General features: G+C 38.5%; 1 protein-coding gene across 5 annotated transcripts in view; it reads left to right on the forward strand.

Annotated features, from left to right (window-relative positions):
* Nucleotides 1–19,322, forward strand: part of rerea (arginine-glutamic acid dipeptide (RE) repeats a) — a 338,260-nt gene extending 318,938 nt beyond the window's left edge. For 3 of the 5 annotated variants that reach the window (XM_039755537.1, XM_039755538.1, XM_039755541.1), the window contains 8 exons: nt 1,452–1,613; nt 3,303–3,416; nt 3,697–5,084; nt 9,152–9,374; nt 11,433–12,150; nt 13,660–13,806; nt 13,964–14,144; nt 16,752–19,322. In XM_039755537.1, coding sequence (XP_039611471.1) covers nt 1,452–1,613; nt 3,303–3,416; nt 3,697–5,084; nt 9,152–9,374; nt 11,433–12,150; nt 13,660–13,806; nt 13,964–14,144; nt 16,752–16,785 — 2,967 coding nt within the window. In that variant the 3' untranslated portion in view covers nt 16,786–19,322. The remainder of the gene's footprint in view (nt 1–1,451; nt 1,614–3,302; nt 3,417–3,696; nt 5,085–9,151; nt 9,375–11,432; nt 12,151–13,659; nt 13,807–13,963; nt 14,145–16,751) is intronic. The other 2 variants (XM_039755539.1, XM_039755540.1) reach the window with 2 other exon arrangements.
* Nucleotides 19,323–19,668: the final 346 nt, after the last annotated feature.

Below are 19,668 nucleotides of genomic sequence, written 5' to 3' on the forward strand. Positions count from 1 at the left end.
GGGACTACAGTATATTTTATCAAATTGGGCGCTGACGTTTATAACCATTATAAACCTTGCCCAATTTCAATTTTAATTGGATTTGTATTTATATCCATTATATATTCTTCCATTTTTACCTTGCATTTCCTTTGTAATTTAAATTTTTTCTTAAGTATTTTTAAAGTGTTTTGAACCCTACTTTTGTGTAGAAAGATACTAGCTGCTTATGAATTGATCTTTTATACCTGCAATTACTAGATTTATTGAAAAAGGAGAAAGATAATTTAGTGTTTAAATTAAGTTACGAATGCATAATTAATACTTAAAGCAGTTTGATTTGAGTAGAATGACATGAATGAATTTAGTTTTCATTTGGACATACTTGAGGAGTGCGTCAGGCCACTGGTAAGTGTGAGCCAACATGAGTAGCAAAGATGGCATCTGCTGTCATTCAGGGTAACAAAGCCGTGACTGACAGACTTAGTCAGCCTAATGTGAATCATTAATCTGAACAGCTGCTAAATAAATAAGGAACAGCTGTAAATGTCTATTGCTGCTTCTGAATCTTCAGGGATTTTCAAATGCAATGTCTGCCCATATGCTTGCCATTTTAAATTCTGTTCCTTTTATACTATGCACTTGATTATTACCTTCATATTTAAACTCTTTAATATTGTAATTATTTACCTTCAAATTTAAAGGCAAATATGTTCTACCTATTTTGGGTGACAACCTTCATTTTAGTTGCAGATATTGTATAGTTGATTTGGACAGTCGTCTGACCTCCCCAAACACATTATTTTGATGTCCTTTTTCTGTTTTCATTTTTTTAATTTTCTATTCTTGTACTGCCCACAAAGAGTATTTTTTTTTCTGAGAATGTTTCATGGTATTCTCCTGAGGGGCTGTGCCTACAACAATATATCTAATTGGCTATAAATTGTAACTTGCTTTTTTTGGGTGTGTCACTTGTTTTTTATTCAGTTAGATTTCAAATTAAAATGTTTCCCTATTCAGAATTTATTTGGTTTAGTTTCCATTTATTCAACATCTGGATAGTTGTGATTTAATTGATACACAAGTAAATGATCATAGTGGTGTAGTAATCTGTGCTGCTGCGTTACCACTCCACAGTCCAAGCATGGCACCTGACGTTCTCCATGTATCTTTGTAGTTTTTTTCTTGCCACATCCCAACGTGTAATTTAGATCAACTTGTGACTTCTAACTGGCCAAGTATGAGTGACTGTGAATGTGCCCTGCAGAGAATGGGTTTGCACTTTGCGCTGTACCCAGCGCTGCCAGGGCAGGCACCAGCTCCCTGGAACCCTAAATTGTTAATAAACAGGTTAGAAAATGGATGGGTAGAAATAATCTCTTCCACATGATCAATTGTGGTTTTTGAGAGCCACAGGTAGAGTTAATATGTAGCATACTTACAAGTAGCTGACATATGCTTTTAAATCATAGATGTCTACTCTACGTAGTGGTCGTAAAAAACAGACAACTAGTCCGGATGGTAGAGCCTCCCCAACCAATGAAGATATCCGTTCGAGTGGTCGCACCTCACCAAGTGCAGCAAGCACATCCAGCAACGACAGCAAAGCTGACTCAATGAAAAAATCAAGCAAGGTTAGGAATAAATTGTGTAATGTTTAATTACCTGTGTACATTTTAATGTGCAGTATTGACAGCAATATGGTGTGAACTGACTAAAGTTACTTGCATTTTAAAATATTACAGTCTGAAGTTTTTGTTTTTTTTATACTTTTGTGAATGTGTAAACATGACTGACTCACCCAAATTCAGTCTTCTCCAGTTTAAAATGAGTAGCGTTAGTGAATGTAAGGTATTCTGTTTGTTCAAGGTACGATGCTTAGGAAGTGTTCAATAAGCGCTTGAGATGAACTATGATGACACACTAACACTGTTCTTTATCGTATATTTTTATTAATTCTAGTCAAAAAGTGAAACACTAAAGTACTGCACGTACTGAATATTGCAGGTTGACAATATGATAAAATATGCTTTGTGCCTCAAAAAGGCCCTTGTTTTGAGGAGGAAGAAAAGCAAACATAAGTTAATATACTTAAAACTACACAGTAGCTGAATATTGAAGAAAGTTTCACTACACGGGTTTAATTCATGGTTACCACATACTGTACTTCTCTCTCCCCTTTTCCTCATACACATATTTAAGCATAAAATGAATTTAAATCAGGTACTGATTGTGTTAGATATCTAGTTGATATTTACATTAAAGGAATACTCCACCCAAATGTTCTGTATTTTTTTATATTCCTCTTACCCAGTGTGGTCTGTAGTGATTACAAGTAAAAAAAAAAATGTAATCTTATGTTTTCATGGAGAACAAACATGGAAAAGATTACAATGTAATACAAGCTAATGGTGACAAATGCTGTACATCGGCAAATGTCATTAAAAACATCCATGGGAAGAAAGAAAAATTTCACACTACTCTTGTTGCATAATCCATATATCAATTATCTAGTAAATGCAAAACACATGGATTTTTTGGATAAAATATTAAATGGATACTTCTGTAAAAATCAGAACACATCATAAACAGTAAACACATTCCCATAAGACTTCTTTGATTTGCCTCTTCCCCTCATTCATTGGTCAAGAGTCCTGTCTTCAAATTCGAAAACTTAATCCCGTGTGAATTTGTGTTTCCTAAACCGCATTGGTCACCTTTGCCGTGTATTACATCATAATTATTATTTTTTTTGTCTTTGTTCTCTATGAAAACATGAGATTAAACATTTCCCTCTGTTGTCACAACAAAACACATGGGGCAAATAAAATAAAATTTCATTTCTTTGTGGTGCATTCCTTTAAAATGTAGAATGTAAAAATGTGATAATGGTCGTTATAGGGATGACTTACGGTTCTTTTTGAGTGCGGTTTTCAAACACAAATCACAACATCAGTGCAGGTGAAGGAGTGTCCAACTAAGTCCTCAGCATTTGGGGAGGTGGTTAAGTAGCAACTTAAGTTTAAAAAATTTAAAAGTTATATTGCAATGCAGTATCTTTGCACCAAAACGAATGGAAACAGGCAGAGGCAAGTGTAGAAAGGATTTGAACAACTTCTCCAACTGAGGTAGCGTGGGGATGGAATCAGAGGACAGTAGATGACATTAGCAAGTGCCATCTCATTTATTTTACTGACTGAGAGTATCAGAGCTGTTAGCAGTTGTCATGTGTTTGTCATTACTTTTCCTTCTCTGTCACTGTTCAAAATGGTATTTCTTAGCTGTACTGACCCATCCCCTGTATTTTTTTTCTTTGTCACCAGAAGATAAAAGAAGAGGTCCCGTCTCCTCTGAAAAGTGTCAAAAGGCAGAGGGATAAGACTGCTTCCGACACTGAAGAGCCTGAAAGAGTCACTGCAAAAAAATCTAAAACTCAGGTAAAAATAAAAACAAGTTTTTTGTTAAATAAAACTCTCTTTCTGTGTGTTAATTTCCTCAGCATCACTCATAATTTTTAAATGCATTTAACCTCGTAAATGTCAGGTGAATGCAGGTTAGTGGTTCATGACAACGGGCGGTGTTTGATGGATAAAACCTATTTTTTAAAGTGAATTCAGAATTGCAAAATATTTCATTTAGTACAGAAAACATAATTTTGTGAAATTTAGAAACTTTCTCAATGTAAAAATGGTAAAAAAAAATTTCCTGTATTTTTAGGACATTAACCGACCTGACTCCCCTTCAGAAGGTGAAGGCGAGGGTGAAGGGGAGAGTTCCGATAGCCGCAGTGTAAATGATGAAGGAAGCAGTGATCCAAAAGATATTGACCAGGACAATCGCAGCTCCTCCCCTAGCATTCCCAGTCCCAGGGACAATGAGAGTGATTCTGACTCATCTGCACAACAGCAAGTGTTACAGGCACAACACCCTGTAATACAGTCTCAGAATGTTCCTTTGTCTCAGACTCCACTCTCACAGATACCGGTGTCAGCCTCTTCAGTGTCAATCGGTACCTCACCACCTTTACAGATGTCACCTCCAGTTACGCAACCTCCTGCTCCTCTTCCTCAGCCTTCCCTACCGCCTCATCCACTTATCCAAACCGCGCCACAGCTACACCCTCAAAGGCTTCCATCACCACATCAGCCCCTGCAGACATTGATGCAAGCTCAGTCGCCATCTCATATCTCTTCTCAGTCACAGGTCCAGCCCACTTCTCTTCATCCTCAGATTCAGCCTCTTTCACACTCTCTGCAGACACAGACACACATACAACATCAACTACCGCCTCAGCCTTTCTCCGTTCCTTCCTCTCAGTCTCAGGTTCCTACACCATCATCTCAATCATCACAGCCTTCAGCTCCGGGGCATTCACAGCCATTGCTGCCTCCACCTCATACTCCTCAGTCTCAATCATCTTCACAAGCGCCTCCTCAATCTCAGCAGCCTCCACGAGAGCAGCCTCTGCCTCCAGCACCTATGGCTATGCCTCATATCAAACCTCCTCCAACTACTCCTATCCCACAGATGCAGAATCCATCATCTCTTAAACACACATCTCATCTGTCTGCGCCTCCTCCATTCCCACAAATGCCTTCCAACTTACCACCTCCACCAGCACTGAAGCCTCTCAGCTCACTCTCTACACATCATCCTCCATCTGCCCACCCACCCCCACTGCAGCTTATGCCTCAGAGCCAGCAACTGCAGCCTCCTGCCCAGCCTCCTGTGCTGACTCAGTCCCAGAATGTGCCAGTATCTTCAAGTCACCCTTCTTCAACATCCCACCAAGTTCCTTCTCAACCACCATTTCCTCAGCATCCTTTCATTCCTGGATGTTCACCATCCATGCCGCCATCCTCCACTCCTTCATCATCAGCTTCCTCTTCTATGACGGGTATGCAGCCTCCTGCTTCTATTTCCACTCCTCTTCCTTCAAATGTAAGTGCTTCCAGTTCGGTCTCTTCAACTGTTCCACCCATTCAAATTAAAGAAGAACCAATGGATGAACCAGAGGAGCCGGAGAGCCCACCACCACCTCAAAGAAGTCCATCTCCTGAACCCACCATTGTGAACACACCAAGTCATGCCAGTCAGTCTGCCAGGTAAGCAGGTGTATTTATTACATACTTAATACTTATGCTAATTTGTAAATCTAGTAGCCACATCATGGTGCAGTTTCTGTATTTTACCATGACTGTAAAGCACATTTGTATGGAAAATTATTCTCTTCATTGAGATTGCTTTTGATTATATAATTAGTGACTTCCTTTTGCTCAGAATGTTCACAGAGGACTTGTTTATAATCATGAGATACTTTGTATGTTGCTTTTCTTTGACAAGGTAGTGAGACACGTAAAACCAAGTTGGATGTTTGACTGACTCGTTGCTTAGAACTGTCAGTTAATTTTCTAGTGTCACTTTTCTCACAGTGATCAGTACATTCAGTGTGAATTTACTTTGAGCTTAAATCTGCAACCAGTTATTTGCTTTTAAAGCCCCTTTTTACACATGCAGGCTGTAACGGGAGTGTACAGGTATGTTGTCTGGACATAGAACTATGTCATGAAAATCTTAGTACCTTTAGTATAATTCCCTGCTTTTTTGTGTAGATGAGCATTGCCAGAACAATTGCCATGCAGCCATGAAATATGGCAGAGCCTCATCACATTAAACACGCAAATGTGCATTTAATCCCACCAGTCATTTTACATGCAGGTGGTGATGAAAGAAAGATTATCTTTCATTGTTTTGCTGAAATTCTTTCCCAAGGATAGCTGTTTGAAAATTACTTTTTATCCAGTAAAGTAAAATACCTTGTTGGGTCTGGTTATTGCCTGCTTAACAGACACTTGCCCACCAGTAAAGGGTACAGCATACCCTGGTGATTATGAAGTAGTAGGCCATGCAGGTAAAGACCGATCTCTCTATGGAACAGTAATAATAATCCTTTGCATTTTATTCTATTTGTATGGCTCTTTTGTTTTGTATTCTTAGTGTTGTATATTACTTGAGCATGTCTTTGTAATTGTTGTATATAGTTACTAAAATACATAATTAAAATAACCAAGGTTGCATACCAACATATTTTATTGTGGACAGCAGAGGAAACAAAAAAGTAAACTACAGTTGTTGTTTGCAGACCTTTTGAGTACATGTCAAGATCTCTGCCTCCTTACACAGGATCAGACTTGTACGATTGCGGTGTTGTGTGTGAATGAGCAAATCCCAATCAGATCCTGAAGTGGTCAACAGGACGATTTCCTGGTGTGTAGGTGTGAAAAGCGTTTTAATTGTTGCAGTAACAAAACAACAAATACAGTGTGTTTAACGTCTTTATGTTTAATTAGTCTTAGAAAACATATACTTTAGAGTGTTCATATTTTGTCACAAGTAATTCCTTGCGTGCTTTGTGACTTTTATTTATTTGGTCACCTTGTTTGAAATTATCTCTCACAAAGCAAATATTAAGAAGATAAAATGTAGTGTGAAATCAGTATAATTCAGTGGGGACTCAAAACCAAATCAAATTGTTTTCAGTTGATTACTGTAAAGAATTGACTATAACTAAGTATGAGTAGTTTAGTTTGGGTATAGTTGATAAAGGCACAAAATTGTGCATTTTTAATAGTAACATTGAGACTAACACTTAGGCCACACTGAATCTCCAAACAAGTATTTATTTTTTATTAATCAAATATCAAACAATTCTTAAGATAGATGAAATACATTCATCATAGTGCTATCGATGAGTGTGCTTTCTTCTTCTTTGATCCCTAGCTGGCGTTTAATTTATATCATCTCCTAAGTCCTACGCTGCTGTGGGTGCCAATGCTTGTTGTATTTCGCTCACAACGCGTTTCCATGCCTGGAGGTCCATGGCCATGTTTCTGGCCTCCTTGATGTTAGGTATACGATTTCTCATGTCCTCTTTGACCGGCTTGATCCAGGTTTTTTTTGGATCTTATGGTTGGACTTTCCAGTGAGTGGGTACATTTTGCCAGAGGAGGACTAATTGATAATGGTTCATTCGGCACATGTGGCCAAACCAACGTAGTCTTTGCCTCTGGATCTGCTTGTCAGTGGTTGGCAATTTTTTGCACCGGTGTCAAATTTCTTCATTTCGGATATGATCGCATAGAAATACTTGTAGAATCTGGCATAGACGACACATTTAGAAGACCTCAAGCTCCCCTAAATCTGATCCAGGTCTCTGATCCATACAGGAGGATTGGCAGAATCAGAGTTCTGAATAGGCAAACTTCATTTTTGGTCGAGATTGGTTCACTTCCACAGACATCACTTCAGGGAAGCAAATGCTGCAGCTTCTTGACCAATTCAACTGTGAATTTCTGCCATTGACACAATTTTTTCCATGCAGTTAGATGGATGTTAGATGGTCTTAAGAAGTAGATAGAGTCGATGGAGCAAAATATCTCCCCATCCCTTGACTGCTTTGGCTATCACCTTGTTGATACTAGATGCGTTGCAGTTTTTTAGGGTGCGGTTTTCTGTCTTCATCAATGGTAGATTTGGCGTCAGCACAGCTGATGGTCCTTGGGGTGGTTTGTGATTGAACAGTTCTACAAAGAACGTCCTCCATTGTTGGGTATCTATGGCTGTGTTTAATGGCGAATTGTTGGACAGAGGGCTCGAGACATCAGAAAGATGAGCTTTTGTTCTGTTTGTGAGATTCAAAACTCCCATGTTCCTTATTGCTGCATTATATGAATTGTATTTCTGAATAAGTGTTTGTGTTGTCAGTTCTCATACACTCAGAGCTTGCCCCATGATAAAAGACAGAATCATAACGGTTCGATTTTATCAGAGCAAATTGCAGAATAGTTGGACTGAGTTGCTAGGCTTGTCGCATTATGTGACGGGCCTCACAGGAGACATGGCACTGACTTCCTCCAAATAGCTAAGATTATGTTAATGAAGTCTATGACTGAAAATCACTGGAAAAGTTGTATAATGTGGAGCTTGAAATGAAATGATGTCCGTTTTCTGTATAGAAATTATTGTGCTCACTCGTCTTGAAATTGCCTTATTTATTTTGTTGGTCTGCTTTTTACATTGAAAGTTCAAGTGGCACTTTGCAGCTTTAGCCATTTTAAATATTCATTATTTATACATTATATATCATTTTCATTGATTTTATATATTGAATTGTGCACTGATGTATATATTGTATGATTTTCTGTTATTTATTGTTTGAATATTTTCACATTTTATATGCCCTCAACATCATCTTTGGTCAAGTTAAACTTATAGATGAAATTTTAATTTCAGTATCTATTTCCAGATTTTTTAAAGGCTGAATGATTAATATACAGTAAAATTAACCAAGTTAACACATAAGAAAATGTTGTTTTCTTGGAAATAGAGAAGAGAATACTTTAATGTTTTATTTTTAAAAAGAAAATCAAAAGGACAATCTGCATTTCTTTCATTTTCATTAAATAAAAAAGGCGTTGTTAATGTTAGCACTTCATAGCCTGTTGGTGTCTTACAGGTTTAACTGCTTAGCACCGAATTTAAAACTTCTCCTTTATCTATTGACGGTGTACACTTCACAGCAGTGGTAAACAGCGAGTGCTTCTTTTCGTTTATATTGTAAAGCACTTAATATCCCCCAAAGGTCATCTTTAATTAGGGGCTAATAGCAGATCTTCTTAAATGTTACTGCTTAATCACTCTTACAGGCATTATAAAGCAGTTGTTAGTGAGTTATGTCATTTAATAGTATGCTTTGTTCATTTGTTGCTTTAATAGCCATTTCCCAGTTGTTTTTGAAAATTTTTTGAAAAGTTTCTGAAATTGCACTTATTCTTTATTAGCAGTATTTCTTAATATCAGACTGGCTTTGTAGATTATTATTTTGTGTTTTATTCATGCTATTACTCTGCTTTCAAAGTATGTGTTTTAATCAACCACAAATCAATAAAACCAGTTACAATGTAAAATACTGTTTAATTAAAAAAATGGTTGATGTTTGTGGCTCACATCATGTAAACACATAATTGATATATTTTATATTATACCTGTTTTTTGATCTTTGGCAAAATTGTTTAATCAGCAGAATCCAAAAAATGTAAATGATCTTGTAAAAGGAAGCAGTGGCAGCTTTTAGCTAAATAGTATAACGATATTCTGTGCTGCTTCATTTCAGGTTCTACAAGCACCTCGAGCGAGGCTACAACACGTGTGCAAGAACGGATTTCTATTTCACGCCCCTCGCTGGTTCAAAACTTGCAAAAAAAAGGGAAGAGGCTATGGAGAAAGCCAAGAGAGAGGCTGAACAGAAAGCAAGAGAAGAGAAAGAAAAAGAGCGAGAGAAAGAAAAAGAAAGGGAACGGGAACGAGAGCGGGAGAGGGAGGCTGAGAGAGCTGCGGTAGGATAAATTTGTTGTTGTTTGATGTGCTATTTGTGTGTGTGTGTGTGTGTATGTGTGTCCCTTCAGCGCTTACTAAATACAAAATGCTAAATACTAATCTTCACTGTTACGTTACTGATGTCTGCTTTATACTTCATTGGTATGAGTAAAAATAGTCTTACTGGGCCAGTCGTGATTCTTAGACAAGACTACATGTCTAGGCAGACTCGTTGAAACCTTCACAGTGAAAGTGGAGAAATCTGCCACTACACAGGCTGTACTCTCAGGGATTGTTCGTAAAAACTCATCCCCAGTTCCTCTGGTCTATCAAGTCGGCATTTCAGGGACAGAGCAAAAGGAAGCTGAAGAGAAAGACTTAAAACCAAGAGAAAATAAACAGCTGAAATTGCTGTTATTTCAGGAGATCAGTAGCACAAGCTAACTGAAGCTTAATAATTAATTTGTACAATGTAACGGGCGCGGTGAGGGGAGAGTCAGACAGACAGACCCGCACGCAGACCACTGCATCTATTTGAGAAGTGCTTCTGTCTGCTATGATGTCTTTGTCATTTTGACTGTGGCATAACAGCAGCAAATATTGTTCAGATAAGCATTGTACTCTGTTTATGTGTTGTGGAGCCGACCCGGGCACAGACAGGCAGACATGTTGTTTGTCACCACCACACGTTTATTATACAAATATTTACAGATATGGTCACTCAGACCCAGTCCAAAATCAGTGCACAAACCCCAACACAGTCCTGGCCACAAATGCCACTTCTTCGGGCCGCCTCCACTCTCCTCTCTTGCCTTGTCCTCCTTCCACCCGACTCTAGCCCTGAATGAAGGGAGACAGCCCCTTTTATACGCTCCCGAATGAGCTCCTGGTCGTTTCCGACACTCCCCCGTTGGCCACGCCCCAGCGTGGCGGAAGTGCCGGCTGTTCTCCTGGCAGCTCACCGGGTGCCCTCCTTAATCTTCCCCCCAGCACTTCCTGGTGTGACGGAAGTGCTGAGGTAACAGGTTCCCAAGGCATTGGGGTGCCTCCTGGCGGTGACCACGGGCCCCTACAGGGTGGGGCTTCCATGCCCTCAACCCGTGGCCCCCACGTGATCCAGGATAGGCCCAGACCCACATCCGGTCCCTCACGGCATCCCGGCCAGGTCGTTGCCCCTGGCATCCCTGACTGTATGTGTGTGTGTGTGTGTGTGTGTGTGTATATATATATATAATATCCCATGTTAAAACAGTTTGACTATATTCTGTGCTGTCAGACAGTGGATGCTGGGTAGCCTTGTTCATGCCTCTACTAGTGTCTAGCCATTTTTGTTTCAAATCAGGTGTTTTAAATACTTAAATGTACATGTCCTATGGCTTTCCATTCTCATTTCTTAACAGCAGTCCAATTCACCTTATTTTGACAGTGTGTGACACATCATTTACTTCAAATACATATTTTACAATTTATATTTTCACAAACATCGCTGCCAATTCTTTCAAGCTTTTATCGACTCCCGACACTGTCGTTGCCTAACAGAGAGCGGAGACTGCACGTGCTACAACATATCGTTCACTTTATACCACTAGTCCATCGATGTTTTTGAATGCTAATGTGTAATCTGGTATTACAGAAAGGTTTTTTCTTTGTAAAAGGTTATGCTTATTTTTAGCACATGCAATGTGCTCCCCACACATGCGAAACACGTATGTTTAATGGCCGTATTTTTAGAAGGGTTTTTTGCTGAAGACAGTTCGTTGAAATTAATGAAAGCGTCACTGCCCCTACTTTAAGCATGGCCTTCAAGAGGCGTTGGAATCTTTTAAATTTGTGACATTCAGTGAATAGTCTCCTTGTTCCCATCCAGTTTTAAGCAAAATTTCTATATTATACATCTGGCTCAGCAAGAGTAGGTTAGAAGTAGTCTTCTCTTATTATTGATATTGGCAATGTGGCTTAATCTCCCACGTTTATGACATTTTTGTACTGCCTGAAAGTTTTACTGTAAGCAAACTATCTTGTTTACTTTGTCACTTATTGTCTTCATTTTAAATAATTTTCACTTTTTTCATTTTCAGAAAGCTACTGCCTCCCACGAAAGCCGGCTAGGGGACTCTCAGATTGCTGGCCCACCTCACTTGCGAGCTTCATTTGAGCCTCCTCCAACCACCATTGCTACAGTACCTCCTTATATTGGACCAGACACTCCAGCTCTACGCACACTAAGTGAATATGCTCGTCCTCATGTTATGTCACCCACCAACCGCAATCACCCTTTCTTTGTTTCGTTGAACCCTGCTGATCCATTATTGGCTTATCACATGCCAGGATTGTACAATGCAGACCCTGGTATGAGAGAAAGGGAGCTTCGAGAGCGGGAGATCCGTGAACGGGAGATTCGTGAAAGAGAACTTAGGGAAAGGATGAAACCAGGCTTCGAGGTGAAGCCCCCTGAACTGGAAGGTCTACATCCTGGTGCTAATCCTATGGAGCATTTTGCACGGCATGGACCCATTACACTTCCACCAATGGCAGGGCCTCATCCGTTTGCTTCTTTCCACCCTGGACTGAATCCATTGGAAAGAGAAAGACTTGCACTTGCAGGCCCACAGTTGCGGCCTGAAATGAGTTACCCCGAAAGACTGGCAGCTGACAGACTTCATGCAGAGAGAATGGTATCTGTGGCAAATGATCCAATAGCAAGACTCCAGATGTTCAATGTCACACCACATCATCATCAGCATTCACATATTCATTCACACCTCCACTTACACCAGCAGGACCCGTTGCATCAAGGTAAGTTCATAATTGAATGAGAAGAAAACTGACTGTCACTGCTGTTACTGGAAAATTGGTTTCAGTAAACCTTGAGAGAGGATTTTCTGACTGTAAAATGAGAGTTGATTCACCAATAAAGGAATGCAGGGACAGAGCTGTACTCCATATATACTGCACAGCAGTTGGATGTAGGATTTTATAGCTTTAGAAGTGCATTTGAGAATTCAGCAGCCCTTTCAGTGTCAAGTATCATATCCTGTTTCCATTGGTTTGAACAAGAAATCATACTTTTGTAGTTTTAGTATAGGTGACCAACATTATGCTGGTGGTCAGATTTTTTTTCGGCAGACTTTCAATATTAATACAAGAATGTTTTAAAGGTCAATTATTTTAATTGCTGGTTACATGTTAGCATAGTGATTAAGATAAATATAGCACCAACCACAGGGAACTGTGCAAATATACGTCTGGCTGCTCCAAACACCCAAGTCTTCTCTCCAGTCATCTCCTAAAAGCCTTACTTTACATGTGAGTCTCACCAGAGCAAATAACGACTTGTATGTTAAGTATGTAATGCTAACTTTATTTACGATCAATCATTTGTGTCATTTAAAGTCAGCTTGGAATGAAACACAGGTTTAAGAACAAATGTCAGCTGGCTATGAATCTGCGTCATCATAAAATGAACCGTGCTAAAGGAACAGTAGCTCTCATTCCAAAACTGATCAGTATGGCTAGGTTTGTCAGGGACAAAGAAAGACTGTAGTTTTGCGAGTGAAGTCTGTTCTGTTGTGGAGAAACTCTGTCCTTGCTATTTGAAAAGGTTTATGCTACTTAAGTTGTTATTAGTGAGGGGCTGTCAAAGTCTATAAAGGTAACAGCAACATCAGATGCATGAGCTGTACTCCTTACGGCCTGATGGTAGTTACCTTAAAGTAGGTGTAACACAATATGTGGTTGTTACTATTCCTAGCAAATCTATTGCAGGTAAAGCAGATTTTCTTTGTGGTAGTTATTTTATAAGAAAGATTGAAACACTCACATTGTGTGCTTTAATCAAAATTGTAGTGAAGTGAACAATCCCATGAATTTTTTCTTCTTTAAACATTTTGTAACGTGAATTTATAATGTTTGTAATTTAAAAAATAGTGTCTTTCCTACCGCAGCTGAATTATCTTGACTTTCCTTGATTTTAACATGTATGGTATGACACCAGATAATAGAAGAGCATAGGAAAACTTTCCTAATATATCCATATTTTACGCAGTTTAAATGTATGTAAACAAGTAAATTGGCATACACATGGAAGTGCCATGTACTATTGGCATTGCAGGAATCGCACTGATAATCACTGATGCCCTGAATATGGTGTTCATAAAGGAGTCACTAGTAGAAAGAGCTGTCAAATTCAAAGTTAAACAAGTTTTGCTATTATAATTCTAAATATGAATAAAATCCTTTTATCGATCTTGGTTGAGAAATTTAGTGAGCCATATAATATCCTAATTTTGCTTTTCCTTTCTTTAGGCTCTGGAGGACCTGTTCATCCCCTCGTAGACCCATTAGCAGCAGGACCTCACTTGGCAAGGTTCCCCTACCCTCCTGGTACAATCCCTAACCCCCTCTTGGGGCAGCCTCCACATGAACATGACATGCTCAGGCATCCTGTTTTCGGTATGTCTGCTCTTTTGTGCTGAGTTTTTTCTTTTGTGTTATGATACCAACATTCCAGAAACTTTTGTAACACTTCACAAATAATCTAATATTACTGGGGTGTCTGCTGTTTGAAGGTCAGCTTAATTCATTTAATAACACCCCTTTGCCTTTAAAGGTACCCCATATCACAGAGATCTCCCTGGTGCTCTCCCACCTCCAATGTCAGCAGCACATCAACTCCAGGCCATGCACGCTCAATCAGCAGAGTTACAGAGACTGGCCATGGAGCAGCAGTGGTTACATGGTCACCATCATATGCACGGGGGTCCCCTTCCAGGCCAAGAAGACTATTACAGGTAATTCTTAACTGTTTTATTTTGTTAAAACAGACTTTTCTCCTCCCAAATCTCTGGTTTATCCCTTTGTGATTGCTTCATCTCTCAATATCTATGGTATACATCTATTGTCCATAATCTAGCATGAGTAACCTATCCTGTAGCATAAATTACACTTTGCTTTCATTGATGCTGTAATGGGTAAAGAGAGAGATTCTCACATAGACAACTGTTTTTATGTTTTAAACCTATAAATATGCTTTGCCAGACTGGATTTCATAGAGCCTAAGAATTGTGAGCTGTGTTGTCAGAAGATTGAACTTATTAGTCAAGTAAAGTAGAAGCGGTTGTGTCACATCCGGAATCTCTCAGCGTTAGACATCAGGTTCTACTTGTGTTAGCACTCTGAATGACAAAGCAAAAACACGATTTGAGAATTTTTTACAAATTTGCTAAATATAAGAAACTAAAATATAACTTTGACACAAGCATTCTGATCCTTTGCTGTTGTCCTTGAAATCTGACACGGGTTCATCTTGTTCTATTCGTCATTGTTGAGATGTTTCCCCACCCTGTTTGGCGTTTACCTCTGGTCAGTTGAATTGATTGGATATGATTAGGAAAGGCACACACCTGTCTTCAGAAGGTCCCAAAGGTTAAGCAAAAACAAAACCACAAGGTCTAAGGAATGACCTGCAGAGCACAGAGACAAGATTGTATCAAGGCATGTTTACAAATTCTTCAGCTTGGAAGGTTCCCAAGAGCACAGTGGCCTCCAAACCTTTTAAATGAAGGATGTTTCGAACAGCCATGATCCTGGCCACCTAGCCAAATTGAGCAATTGTGCAGGAAGGGCCATAGATAGAACTTTATTTGTTCCCAGAGGGAAATTTGGAATTTTACAGAAACTCTTTAAATAATTTAATAAATGGTTAAATAATTAAGTAAATAAATAATATGAATATATACACAAACACACAAGAATGACTATAAAGCAAGAAAAATTAAAACAAATGTTCAATTCTTGACTTAGCTGTTGCAGCCCCATGGAGGCATTATGCAGACATATTGCTGTTGTGATAAAAGAACCCCAGTAGCTTTACTTGACACACTTCCATTAAATAATTCCTGGCTGAAAGTCCTCAGTGTTTGTGTCACAGAGAGGATGTGTGACATTGTTCATAATGGCGCTCAGTTTTGTTTTAACTGTCTTTCGGCCTCCAGGGGGTCCAGAGTGTGTCCTGTGACTGAGCTTGCTCCTTTAATTAGCCTGCACCAATCCACCTATCTAAGGTTTATGTGAGAGTGACAAGACTGAAGCCTCTCCTCAGTAAAAGACACATGAAGGTATTTGGAGTTTGCGAAAAGGCAACTAAAGGACTCTCAGACTGAAAGGAGAATGATTCTGTGGTCTGATGAAAACAAGTTTAGAATCATGTCTTGAGGAGACCAAGCACCATTCATCGCCTGTGCAGTAACACTCTAGTAGTGAAGTACAGGGGAGACCACATCATGCTGTGGGGTTTGAGGTGGGGAACTGAGAGAGTAGTCAGGGTCAAAGGAAAGCAGAATGGAGCAAAGTACAGAGATATCCTTACCTCAGACTGACCCAAATGTTCACCTGCCAACATGATAATGACTTTAAAGACAAAGGCAAAGACAACTTTAGGAACGTCCTTGGGTGGCCCATCGAGAGCCCGGAATTAATCCCAGTCAAACACGTTTGGAGAGACCTGAAAGTTACTATTTACCAACTGTCTCCGTCCAACTTGATGGAGCTTGAGAGGATGTGCAGGGAAGACTGGCAGGAAGTCCCTCAAATCTAGGAGTGCAGAGCAAATTGTGTCACACCCAAGAAGTCTCCAGACTGGAATGGCTGACAACTAAGTACTGAGTAAAGGATCTGAATACTTGTGTCACTGACATTTCATTTTTTTTTTTTAATTAAAAAAAAAATCTAAAATCCTATTTTCAGTTTATAATTTTGGGATATTGAGTGCTGCTTAATGAGTGGAAAAATAATTGTAATGATTTTAGCATAAGGCTGTGACAATGTATAGAAAGTGACTAAATGCTCTGTACAGGTATGCACTGCTCAACATCCACAATATGAAGTAGGATGCTGTGTGATTTGGATGTTCTGCAAACACTACACTATATGCAATACTTAGTGTACGGTTACTGTATGTGCCACATAGCATCCATTCAGTGGTCCCTTAAGGTTATAATAGAGTTCAGAAATCTCAGTCGAAGAATGGGACGTAGAGGACATAACCAGATGTAGTGAATGCATCAGCTTCCTACAAGACGCATGTGATACACACGTTGTGTGCATCAGGCTGTTACGTTCACCATGTTCAGTTATATATATGCTATGCCCCGTTCTCCAGTCAGGATTTCTGAACTTTATTATGATCTTGTGAGACTGCAGGCGAGTATGTGGTCAGATGTTGTGCAGCACATAGCTGTATTTGTACCTGGAGTCAATGCTGCACACAACAGAAGTAGTTATTTTATGAAGATATTAGTGGTTTAACACAAATGAGAACTAACAGAAAGAATAATAACACTTGTTTTGTATCTAGTCCACTAATGCATCTTTTGTTTCTTTATTTTTTAATATCTTAGCCGACTGAAGAAAGAAAGTGACAAGCAGCTGTAGCCTGTTCAGTAACATGAAGACAACCTGTTTTCAATGGACAACAATTACAAAATCTTTTTCCTTTGAAAGGAATTCCATATAATGGTCTTGCATTATTTAAACCTTGGAAAAGAAAGGCTGGGAGATGATAATCTAATTTTTTGTTTCTTTTTTTCCACTATTTTTCTGGCAGAGAATATCATTTGAAATTATCAAGTTGAGAAGATTCTTGAAAGACTTTGTGTCTCCCTGCATGAGAATTCCATAGAACTACCCTTCCATTTTGTAGGTGCTAGAATGCAAGCTGCATTGTCAGTCACTGTGCGTTAAAAGAAATGCAAAAAATATGGTTAGGCAGTATATTCTGAATCTTAAGTGCTATGTAAAATTCAGTTATTTTAATACATTGTAGAATTTTCAGAATTAAACAAATAATAATAAAATTTAAAGTCCGCAGCATGGCTTTTTGAGTCTGTACATAATTAAGAGAAAATGATTATTAGATGTGGATTCCTAACAGGGATGCTAGAACTCCTGTACCATTGTTGTAGAGCTTTATCCCTTAATTTGAAAGGGGAACTCAAAGGCATTAAATGAAACAGGAAGGTGGTGATGTTTTATCCAAATGTGTCAAAATTCAGGCTGGGTTAGTGATGTAACAAATCAGACTGACTCCAGATTGTGTATTTTATACTTTTTGAGTTTGTTAGGGTTACTCATTTTACCATCCTTATGTTCAGGCTTGTGGTCTACAATGCAGACATACAGTGGACTTCAGATATTTATTTTTATTTATGTTTTTAAGAGTTTACTTTTGTTAACTCTTGCATCTTTTCTGTATTTTTTTTCCACTTTTAAGTATGAAGGTTAAACATATTTAAAGTCTCGGTTGCAGCCCAGAGGTTATAATGGCTGCAGTTATCCAGTAATACTTGACTGTTTCCTGTAGTCTGAAAATGCCACGAGCAGCTCTCTGTTTTAACACCAACGTGAATGAGATTTTATTTTATTTTTTAAATTATTTTTGTAATGATGTTTTACATAGTACTTAAATGAGGAGCCATATAGATATCGGATAAAACACGTCATAATAAATCTTTACTTCTGAGTAAAATGAAAATATTTTTTAAAACAGTCTCTTAAACCAAAGCTGTTGACAGCCCAGTCAAATAAAATGACGGTTTTTAACTGCATGGAACTCAAATGTTATTTCCTGACGTCAGGTGTAGTAACTTCTGACTTTTTTTTTTTCCTTTTCTTTTAAAGTTTTTCAGACCACTGTACAAATCGGCAGCTCAGTCTGCTGTTACTTGTATTTTATGTGCATAGAGGAGGTTTTTTAAAACTAAATGACACTTGTTATTATACAGGAATACTTTATATCAGTCACGACTGTTTTGAGATGATTACTGCTGCTTATCTTTTACAGTTCTTCTTTATTTTTTTACTGTCAACAAATATTGGCTGCTGTGCATTTTTTATGAACGTTTGTGGTTTTTACCTTTGAAATTTGGTGTTTTAGATTAACTGGGAGTGAGTGACACCACTGTAGAAAACAAACTGGTCTTTTTATTTTAAACTTGGACTGGGCGGGGCAGGCGTTGCTGAAGTTTGGGTTTGCTTTCTAGTACAGTACTTTATTACATTATTCACTGTGACTTACTTGATCAGCGGCTGGGGGCATTTCTTGAACCAAAAGTAACCATTCAGGCGCCATATACTGACGTGCAGTGCTGGGCTATCCAAACAAGAACAGGACGAGTCCTGGATGTGTCTGCATTTAGTGACCTGCATTTCATGTGGTGCATAGCTGTCTCCTCCTTCCTTCCCTTTTGTATACTCCCTGTTGTAGACTGTTAAATTCTATGTAATGTTCATGTACATTTTGTTGTGTTCACCAAGTTTCTTTCTTTCTTTTGTGAGGGAATTCTGTTTTTTTTTTTTCTTTTTTCTTTAGTTACAGGCAATGAACTCTAAACCCTTTTCTTATAAGTGTTGTCCTTTGAAAGCTCCTCTACTGTCTAGCGTGTAGTTCTCAAAGCAGGGTTTGCACCAAACAGACCTCTTTTTCTGGACACCTTAAAAAAAAAAAAACAAAGTGCAAGTCCCCCTATTTTTTTTTTAATTATTTATATTTCTTTTAAATTCTTCCATATTGTTTGTGGGAGCTGGTAACAAATACTGCGTTTTCTCTTACTCCCCACCTTCTTCACTGGGCCGTTGCCGTATGCTGGTACATCTGACACCATGCACTGGGCACAGAGGTCTTTTCTGTCTTTTTGCTTTCATGTTACAAACAGGATGTTAAGTGTTGTCGATGGTCCAGCTTCTTGTTTCACAGCAGCGATAGCAGAATGTAAATTCTGTCTGCTAAATTTATATATATATATATCTTGAAGCTTATTGTATATATTAGTAGTTTGCCATGGGATAACACAATGTAAACAAAAGTAGAAAACTGAGAAAATTGTAAGTCTTGTGTTTTCTCCATTTAAGTATTTTGTAATTTTTTGAATAATTTGTGGAATTAAAATAAAGTAAGTTACAATGCAGGAAAATTGTGTCCTTTTCCGCTGTATTGAGGTGATTTTTAAAGGGAAGTGTTTCAGATTGGCAATGACAGTATGGAGTTGTATTTGAAATGGTTCATTTATAAATAAAAGGTGTTAATTAGAACAGTAGTTCATACAACGGATTAATCGAATATTTAATTGCAGCTAACTTTTTCACATGAAGATTATTTTTTTTTTACTTCTAAGAGCAATGCTACGTGTTAAAGTGACCACCAATGCAACCTTATTTTTGTTTTCTTTTTAATTTATTTCAGGAGGTGCCATTACTACTCTGTGATTGAGCAGACTTGATCTTTAGCTGGCTACATTTACATACCACCATGTTTTCTGT

The sequence above is a fragment of the Polypterus senegalus genome, chromosome 6 (assembly GCF_016835505.1).
Source record: "Polypterus senegalus isolate Bchr_013 chromosome 6, ASM1683550v1, whole genome shotgun sequence".
NCBI lineage: Eukaryota > Metazoa > Chordata > Cladistia > Polypteriformes > Polypteridae > Polypterus > Polypterus senegalus.